The sequence below is a fragment of the Ptychodera flava genome, chromosome 2 (assembly GCF_041260155.1).
Source record: "Ptychodera flava strain L36383 chromosome 2, AS_Pfla_20210202, whole genome shotgun sequence".
In the NCBI taxonomy this organism is placed as follows: domain Eukaryota; kingdom Metazoa; phylum Hemichordata; class Enteropneusta; family Ptychoderidae; genus Ptychodera; species Ptychodera flava.
The window spans coordinates 14,765,950-14,776,115 of NC_091929.1; the positions used below are offsets into that span (position 1 = coordinate 14,765,950).

Consider the following 10,166-nt stretch of genomic DNA (forward strand, 5'->3'; position numbering starts at 1 on the left):
CGGTGATAGTGAAAACAAAGTAAAATTCTGACTGGGCGTAAGTGGTGTGAATCACTGTGATCACCCTTATTTTTCGTCGTATCGACATATCCTGCGCATAACGCGTCTTCGAAATATAACATTGTGGTTCTTTATATCATTTGAACCGCATATCCGCCAATCTGTCCCAAAAATCATCTGTATACACTCTGCATACTACTGAAAGGTTTGCAAACAACATGATGCTGCTGTCGTAAACAGCGTACCCCTTTACGGCAACAGCAGAAAGTTTTGTCCGGATGGAAGGACGGCAGGCAGGCATTCAATCAAGTCCATGAATCAGTTGTCTATTTTTAGAATATGACTGAAGTATGGGACTAACGTTTCAACAGTCCGGGGGCTATTAGTTGTTCACACAGCTACAGGTAAGATTTTGTGGTATTTTCTGCGATTTGCAGTATGCCAGTGGACTGAAGCGGTTCGCCTGCTTTGAGTCAAAAGCCTGTGACTAAAGTGTGAGTGTAGTAAACAGTGCTAAGCTCGAGGTTTTGCCGTCAAACCCACAAATACTCGAGCTACCTTCCAAGTGCTCTCCATTTCGTTAGATTGAAAAATTCTGTCGTCTATCGAGACTTAAACTCGATTGAATCTTTCAATGTAGCAATTTTATCCGAAACCCGGGCATTTCACAAAATGGCGCGGCCATTTGCATCGCCTTGCCATATCGATCATGACGATTTTTGGGCGAGATAGCCCTGCGTACGATACTGTGTGTTCCCGGCGTTCGAACTTCGACGGCCTCCCACCAAATGAAGGCCGTATAACGCCGGGAACACAGCATCGTACACGCAGAGCTAGGGGCAAGAGTAACGACCCGTTCAGAAGTTCAGGTATAACTATAAAGTGGCTTGGTTTTGTTACCTACCGTAGTACGTTATGTAATTTTGTTGCCTTTGAGTATTTGAACTTTTGTTCCATAGACTGGCAACCAACCAAACAGACTAGAGAAAATGGCGCATACAGAAACGAAGGCTGACATCAGTGATTCCCATGTGACAGTTCATCCACTTACTGATAAGCCAACAAAGTTATGGAGTAAACTTAAGGTGAAATCCACAGTGAATAAAGTAACTCCACTCTCTCACGATGCTCCAAAACCTGAAGGTTAGTAACTCTTGAAAGTTCTTCATTTCAGTCATTGAATTTCTTTGGCAAATGTGCATTCACACACTATCTTTTAGTTTCAGTGTAAATATTACTTTCTTTTTATAGTCTCCCCATGGCTTCACAAGGATAGCTCCATGATGTTGTTTCTGCATCCAACCCAGCAAATGTTAATTATGTTGACGTCATGGTGCTAAGGGCTTGTGCCTCATTATTCTATCGTTCACCTTCATTCATAAGAAGTGAAATTTGCAGTGAAAAATTTCCAATAGTTGTGGTGCACCTGTACTCCTTGCAATTGGTTTTTCCAAACGTGACACGATTACGAATATTACTTGACAATTACCATTAAAAGTGTGCTGAATATACAAGTAGGTAGGAGTACACATTCATCGTTTGGTGTACCTCCATGCCTTTTTCCGATCTCCAAATTTCAATTTTCCAAATTGGCAGAGATTTTCTGTCTCCCTAATGAATTCATTAACTTGCTGGCTGTAAAAAAAGGTTAAAGTTGAACATCAGAATGAATTTAAAGTTAAGCAACTTATTTCAGGCTATACATGAACATGCAGCAAACATTTGTCTCAAAGTTTTCATGAAATCATTACACAGTAAATTCAAGATGAATGGATGTTCTGGTTTGGAAAGAACTTTTTCTCTTCAAGCCAAAGTGAGATGATAATATACTCTTTTGAGGAAATACACGAGATGAGAAGAGACCAAGAACAGATGAGAAATACTAGTATACTTACTTTAAAATTGCTTCAGGGGTTTCACTCTTATTTGCTATACCTGTGTGTTACAATTGGCAGTAATTGACATCCATTGTCTGACTTTTGTCCGTCTTTTGTATACTGATATTGTATGAATGTATGTAATATGTGTTTGTGTGACACTATGTTTGTACCTAAGGATGTAGAAAATAAGTGGCAGCCAACAAAATTAATTAGCTGTCAGCTAAAATTTACATATTGTGGAAATTAATGCTTTAATAAGATACCAGGGATATTTATCACAAATTTAATGCGCTCACTATTATTTTAGCCACCGGTAAGTAAAGTTAGCTACATCCCTGTGTACTGATATTGGTATCTGTATGAATGCTATAAATATGTATTTATATGAATGCCTATATATGTGTTAATATGTATATAATGCATTTATTGTTTGCAGAGATGTATAAACGCATATGTTTGTTTGTTTGTTTGTTTCCTTTTTGCTCATGTTCTTACAGTAGCATGCATCACTGCTCTGTTTTGTTTACACCATTAGGTCATACAAGATTTGTCTGTGTGTCAGACACACATTCACAGACCCATAAAATGGATCCTCTACCAGATGGAGATGTTCTAATACACGCTGGAGATTTCACTCAAGAGGGGTTGCCTCAAGAAGTTGTGAAATTTAACGATTGGCTAGGTCAGTTGCTGAAGTTCCCTTCAATGCATGTAAAGGGATTGTGGCTACAATCTAGTTTTGAGTGTTTTCATTTCACTGTTGCAATGTCTTCTCCAAACTTTGAAGTCACATTGTCTTTTTAGTAGTGTTTACTCGACATATTTTAATGTCAAAGGTCAATTAGCAAACTTGTAATAATTTTATCACTTTCTTGAGTTCATGCCACAGACATTGTGTGTAATTAGGATTGAAAATTGTGACTGTTGGTATGCAAAAAATCGGTATAAATTCCTTGTAAACCAACTACAACCAAAACTGACTTAGTCTGACACCATCCAAAACTAACTTTGCCTCAACCCCCCTCCAATGCAGCCTAGTCATAACCTTACTTGGTCTGATATATTTTTACACAATTCCAGAGAATGCATTTGAATAAACTCATGTAGGTATCCGCTTGTCTTTCTTTCTATTCCACGGAAATCAAAGTCAGTTGTCATGGCACTTTATCAAAGGTGGAGATCCAGAGATTTTCGCAAACAAAATGAAAAACTCACCTGAACTTTTCTGTTATTTATGACATTTGTGTTCCCAGGCACACTACCATACAAACACAAGATCGTCATTGCTGGTAATCATGAATTGTCCTTTGACCCCGTTACAATCAAATCTTGGCAGTGCATGCAGAGATATGATGAAAGTGAACTGAAAGACATGTATTTGAAACTTACCAACTGCACTTACTTGGAAGATTCAGAAACCAATGTTCTTGGATTCAGAATCTATGGTTCACCATGGTAAGTCTTGAATAAACTGTCAAACCAAATTCTCACTATTGTACGGTGAAAACCTACATGTATGTATAGTGGTCACACAAGGGACTAAGAAAAATGGACCACTGTATGGAGGTGGCCATTTAACAACTCTGTTATTAAAGTGGGAATTGGCCAAGTGCTTTTGAAGAGGTCATGAATGACTTCAAGTGTGAAGATGCGACTTCAGTTGAATTTCTGAAATGCAAACAATGTATACTATGTAAGACACACCTACATGTACTCTTTACCTGACAAGTTTTTGTCCAGTTTAGCAAAATCATGTTGAAACAAATTTAACACATCTGATTATCAAGCAAGCAAATGCAATGACCATCTTTAGTGGCGTTCTCACTGCAACGTTTTCGGTGGCCCAGCACTGCCCCTAATCCAAGTCCGACTCAGAAAAGTAAATGAGAACAGTTCCCAACACCCCTGGGCAACTGTTAATTTAGGACGGAGTCGAAGGGTGGACCTGAGTCCGAGCTCGGACTTAAATTCGGCGCTTGAGTCCGTTTGAACGCATTGAAAATTAACAACAGCGAAAAACGCCCCCACGCGGCGACTTTTGGGCACATTTTGGATGTGTCCTACAACTTTTTTCAGTTGCCGCTGTGAGTTCATTCATGTAATAAAGGGAAAGCGGCTCCACACATTGTCGTTTGGCTATTGGTGTGAATATAAACCATGGCGAGAAGTAGCCGTAATCTGGCTGTCGAATGACAGTGTGATCCTTTGACGCTACGTTTCGAAACCAGTGTGTGGTCTCTTAAACTTACGTGTGTGGACGCTCACAGTATTCTCGGGCTAATCCCCTGTATTTGCAAAGCTTCTACACAGATCCTGCAACGCCCAAAAAATTCACAGTGAGAACAAGACTTTAAGCTCTAAAGAGATCTGCATCCATACTTTGTGTGTTTTTTTCACAAAGAAAACATAACACACTTCAAGTATAATACTATATAATTTTTTTCCCCATTGATGTGTACATGCTCTGTATGTATGACTTTGCTAGTGTCACTGTTTTGATGAAACTCGGAATTCATGTGCCAAGAGCTCCAACCACCACCTGCAACTATAAAAAATGTTCGCAAATGCTTTTAAGGTTTGCCCAAACTTCTGTCACCAGCAGGAAATATCATTTATGTATTACTTTTGTTCTGTAACAAAGACACTTATAGCAGTATTGATTCTCAGTAATGCATATTCCAACAGGAAGTTTGATGTTTAGATAAATTGTTTGCCATTTTCTCACATTTTTCCTACCAAGGCAACCAGAATTTTTTGACTGGAGTTTTAACCTTCCAAGGGGTCAACCAATGCTGGACGTATGGAACAAAATTCCTGAAGGCATTGATATCTTAATTACTCACGGACCTCCCCTAGGTGAGTGATGTGTGTGTGTGTGTGTGTGTGTGTATGTGTGTGTTCAATCTTGTACAAATGCAAATATTTTAAAAGTGTCTGCTGCATGTTCGTCATGCAATGCTTCAAAGTGTATATTTTATTAAAGTTTGGTATTTGTCAAAAGCTCTGTTTGTTTTATGAACCTTACTGACATTAGTATGAAACGATAAGAGCAATAGATACTCTACTGTCGATCATTTGGCAGCCATGCATCAAGCCAAGCTAGGTCAGACATTGGGATGAACCTATAGTTTCAGCACCAATTGCAGTAACTTTTGATACATCTAATATTACAGTTTCATATGTTTGGGTAAATAAGTTTATAGTTTATTATGTCCCCAGGAGATGTAAAATTTGTACCAATGTACAACAAAAGGACAGGTAGTCATGTAGCGATAACTGACTCACAGATAAAGTTTTATATAAATTAAATAAGAACTACATGTCCATATGGTTCTTGTATATATTCTCATAAATACATAATATGTATATTACCGGTATATACACTTTTAGAAGTTAGTAGATTATTGACATTCTGTGCTCAATATAATTTTTTTAAGGTCATGGAGATAAAACCATGTCAGAGCAGAGAGCTGGCTGTATGGAATTACTGAATACAATTCAGAAACGAGTGAAACCAAAATATCATATCTTTGGACACATACATGAAGGTATGAATGTACTCATTTCAAAAGTTTTTGACTGCCAGAATAACAACTTGATAATTTTCATTTCTCATTTTAATTAGAAATCTGCAAAAGTTTGTCCCTCATCAGTTTCTGACAGGTTAAAGTTTTGCCTGATACAAGAAATTTATACCAAAATATGTTTAAAGTTATGCAATTTTTTCTCCACTACTTTCAAACCAACTGTCATAAATTTGCCATATAGTGTATATCGTATCTTTACCTATTTTCCATATATTTTGTCGGACAGGTTACGGAGTGACATCAGATGGCTACACAACTTATATCAACGCCTCAACATGCACCCTCAGATACAGACCCATCAACAAACCAGTCATATTTGATTTACCAAATCCATCCTGAACTCATCGCAACTTTGACATCAAGATTATCTGCTCCACAATATTGCAATAATCGGAAGTGTATCCTGCAAGGACAGGGGTACAAACCAAAAGCACAATACTGTACATATATGAAGATTTGTGTAAGGTTGCATGGATGGAAAGTTTTAAAGGAAACAATCTGTAAAGACATGGCATTTCCTATACTCTGGTCATTTACATAATATTTAATAATCTACCTTTTTAAGTCCTTTACAGAAATGTCTTTTGTATATATCGGTTACTTTAACTTAATGTAAAACTGCACACATTAGTCATTTTAAGTGAAATGTATTATGCAATTTTAGCTATTAATAGCAAATATGTACTGTGACAGGATGAATACGTACTGTAGAGACTATCACCCATGGCCTGTTTCTTTTGTCATATCAACATGAGTGTCACTTGTGCTGCGTAAGACACGAGACAAAGACAAGTCTTGGTATTTACAATAAAATATCACAGCTGATAAAGTGGTCATATGTGGTGATGTGTTTCACAGAATGTAGTGACTTGGAGAAATGATTATGTATGGTTAGGGTTATATATTATTGCCTGAATACATGGGTTTAGGTGCCCGAGAGCAGGTGACAATTTGCCCGACGCCAGGAGGGCAAATTGTCTCCTGCTGCGAGGGCACATAAACCCATGTATTCAGGCAATAATATTTTTATTACATGCCTCTTCACAGTTAATGCTATATGACATTTAGTTACAAGCAGGGCATTTTCAAACAATTTTACTATTATCGACCAGCATCAAACAGATTTTAACGAAAGTCAAAATAGCAGTGCGCGCATGGATATTTTACATCTAGCGTTAAGCGTCTACCTTGACGTCGAAAACATTGAAAGGCTTCACTGGCCTTGGTAACAATGGAAACCAGTCAGTACATTGTTCACCGGCCCGCTTACATCCCGGATGTTCCTATTCAAATCAATGCACTCATTTGCACTCACATCAAGGCATGTAATAAAGGTCTAAGGTAGTATGTGCCTTGAAGATGACAGAGCTAAACTTTTGTTCAAATTTTTCTTATTGAAACTTTCAACCATTCATTCCCTTACCAGGCCAAGAATAAAAATCAGGAATCACCGTGCAAGTGTGGTACTAGAGAAACACATTACCCTACAATTTTGAAATTTGAATTTGAAAATAGCTGCCTTACCAGTATTAACTCAGTGGGGAAAATGAAATTTTCCATTTTCAAAAGACTAAGACAGAGTGACATTTTTCTTTTCCAACGGCTTTCATATGGGTTCCCACAAATGGTTGATCAGGAAAAAATTGAGAATTTGAGAGTCTGAATATCTGTCCCCAAGACTCATTCTACCTTAACCTAGGATATAACCATTACAAAACTCCTCTAGAACATGCAGATTATCATCTTAGTCCCAAACATGTTAGAGATGTAAGCTTCATACAAGTATGTGTATACATGCAGCACTGATGTAGCAATTTTCATCCCATGAAATAATATCAAGTTCAGTGTCGTGAAAGTTTGATTCAGCCAACCACTGGAACTATATTTACAAATAGCTTTACTTAAAGTGAAGACAGACCAAACCTGTGGAAGAGAACAGTTCACATATAAAGTGATCTTGCCTTTGTTATCAGACACAACTTGTTGACTGTTGCAAGAGCCAGAGTATCTGATGCATGATAATCTTGATATCTGTGAGCTCAAGTTGGTCTCACCCAAAACATGTAATGTCCCTCAGGTAAAATAACTCTGACCTTGTAAATAGAAAACTGGGTCAAAGGCATGTAATGACTCTAGTCTCTAATCCAAGCAAGAAATCCTATCAAAAAGGCATTATTGGTTCACTCGATATCAGATTCACATGGAAATACACACAGCATATCAAAATGTGATTTCATGCAAAATCTCATTTTTCTGCCGCTTTGACTGAGAACTTTCAAGTGCTGTGTGCATAGCAAATGTGAAACGCTATAATGTTACATTACAGTGTACATTTTAGCAATACCCCTGCCAGACGGGTATACATGAGATTCAGGTACAGTATGTGACATATAGCACAAGCCATCATGCAAGTACTAGTGCTACACATCAGAGGAGCAAATTGTACCAAAATCAATTCAGACATCTAATACAGTCAGTTGTCAACTTTTCGATTGATTACAAATTACATATTTTGCATCCTCGAAAACAATCTCCAACGTGAGAAATGTACATTGCGACTTCATTGAATGAAGTGTAATATTGAACGTTAGCATGGATGAAAAGGCTTTTTTGTGCCATGTAATATTTATTTTTCAATTATAGAAGGATTATGATGCATATTAAAAGTGTAACAATCATGTTGTGCCTGTTACTAACCTTATAACACAAAAATTCACTTTAAAAAGTCTGCAACGTTAGCATTGTATCGATAAGCAAGGATTGTCAGGTTTGTAATTTCTGACTTCTCATAAATTTATGTATCTGTGTCTGGGCTATTACTCAGACAAAAGAGTTCAATACAATTTATTTAGCATTTTTGTTTCAATGTTTCCTTGATGCGGTAGGAAAATATACAATACCGTGATCTCAGGAATAGACTGAAATATCTGTCGTTTTAGGGCACTGTGTAAGAGGGGAGCACAGAGAGCGCCCTCAAACAACCAATTTTTCACTCTGTCTCAGAAGTATATACATCACCGTCAGTGTAATGGCCTGAATTAGTTTTAGAACTATACTGATTGTATAAATTTCTTAAACTTCACCATTAAACCTGGAATTTGTTGTATATATCTTACAGCTGTCAAGTATTTGTGTTTTTCTGTGTCCATCTTCAAAAACAAGGATACTCAATGCAGGGGAAGTGAATATCCAAGGAAGATCTATTTTTGAACTGAAGTGTAAGTTTCTCATTCTGAACCAAAAAATTTCTCGGTGTTCATTACATAGGTATAATAATCTCTCTCTCTCTCTCTCTCTCTCTCTCTCTCTCTCTCTCTCTATATATATATATATATATATGTGTGTGTATATATATGTATATATATGTATACACACACACACACACACACACACACACACACATATATATATATATATATATATATATATATATATATATATATATATATATATATATATATATATGCATGGAACTTGTAGTTGTCACTCTCCAGGGTGTTTAATGCGCTAAGCAATCATCAGGAGTGGGTATTTGGCGGGAATGGGACTGTTCATATTGTGTTGCAGGTGAGTATGCATATTCAAATAAGCGGCTGCGGCCATTGCAAGTCAGTTATTAATGAGGAAGGAATTTGCTGCGGTGTCTGCATTTTGAGAGGAATTCTGTTCGTTTGTTAAGGGTTGATTTGCTGTCTGAATAAATTATATGGAGCTTTTCTGTTATGCAAAGGTTGCAGCGTTTGGTTTTATTTGAATAGGGGGAGCTCTGTCGATAATTGACCATTTGATATCGTAGTTTCTGTTGTTGTTTGAGTTTCCACATGAATTTTGATAGTTTTGTGCTATTTCTGTGCTTGGGTGTTTTGAGTGTGTACTTGTGATTACGTGTGTCTTTGTTTGAAGGTTGAGTCCGTGAGTCCAATGTAGTGTTTCTGATCGTTTGTGGTGACAGTGGCTTTGTATATTACTGAAGAAGTGAGGCAGTTTTCTGAAAGTGGACAATCGTCTTTTTTTCGGCAGTTGCACACCTTCTCTTGTTCCCTGTCTTTATACAGTATTTGGTTGTTGTGGGTTTTGATTATACTTCCCATGTTTCTGGAGCAACTGTAGCTTACTTTCACGTTGTTTTTGTTGAAGAGCTTATGTAGACGGTGGCCTTCTGGAAAGTGGGTCTTAATCAAGTTCAGGAATGTTCTGCCGATGTTAGTTTTCACCGCCTTGTTGAACACGGGGGGTTGTACAGATGATTCGTCTGCTTCGTTTTCTTTTGTTTTCGTTGCTTGGTGACGGGGGCTCGTACTTCATTTTGTATGTGTGTCCACTTTGTTTCAGCGCCTTTTCGAAGTCGGGGGCTGCTTTCTTCAATGTTGCTTCACAATCTGAGATGTTTGATATTCTGCTGTTGACCGAGTGGGTATTTGTTCCAGGATTGGCGGGGTGGTTGGATCGCCTGTCGACGTAGAGAAGCTGGTTGCTTGGTTTGCTGTATGGCTGGTAAGAGGCATTTTCCAGGTTGAATGTTACGTCAAGGAAGTTAATGGTCTCGATATTCGCTTGGATAGTTAGGCGGAGATCAAATGCGTGGAAAATGGAAGTTAGTTCCTTTTTCAGTTTTTCGCATTGTCTTGCCGATTTACTGCTTGTGATTGCGAGCCCGTCGTCTCGGTAAAGGCCGGTGTTTTCTTTGCCGAGTTTCTTG

The 10,166-nt window shown here is 37.8% G+C and overlaps 1 protein-coding gene across 2 annotated transcripts; it reads left to right on the top strand.

Annotated features, from left to right (window-relative positions):
• Window positions 1-128: 128 nt before the first annotated feature.
• LOC139115599 (metallophosphoesterase MPPED2-like) lies at window positions 129-6,294 on the top strand. 2 transcript variants are annotated; one of them, XM_070677857.1, is made up of 7 exons: window positions 129-494; window positions 960-1,143; window positions 2,416-2,562; window positions 3,134-3,335; window positions 4,621-4,736; window positions 5,318-5,428; window positions 5,694-6,294. In XM_070677857.1, exons 2-7 carry the CDS (start codon window positions 990-992, stop codon window positions 5,804-5,806), a joined length of 843 nt encoding a protein of 280 aa, XP_070533958.1. In that variant the 5' UTR covers window positions 129-494; window positions 960-989; the 3' UTR covers window positions 5,807-6,294. The 2 variants fall into 2 exon arrangements, with proteins under 2 accessions (XP_070533958.1, XP_070533949.1); XM_070677848.1 differs by having other exon boundaries at window positions 134-404.
• The last annotated feature ends 3,872 nt before the right edge of the window (window positions 6,295-10,166 follow it).

Coding starts and splice junctions, on each gene's coding strand:
- LOC139115599 (XM_070677857.1), top strand. CDS start 990: ATGGCGCATACAGAAACGAAGGCTGACATCAGTGATTCCCATGTGACA. Junction 4,737..5,317: donor TACTCACGGACCTCCCCTAG/GTGAGTGATGTG, acceptor AATTTTTTTAAG/GTCATGGAGATAAAACCATG. Junction 5,429..5,693: donor CTTTGGACACATACATGAAG/GTATGAATGTAC, acceptor TTTGTCGGACAG/GTTACGGAGTGACATCAGAT.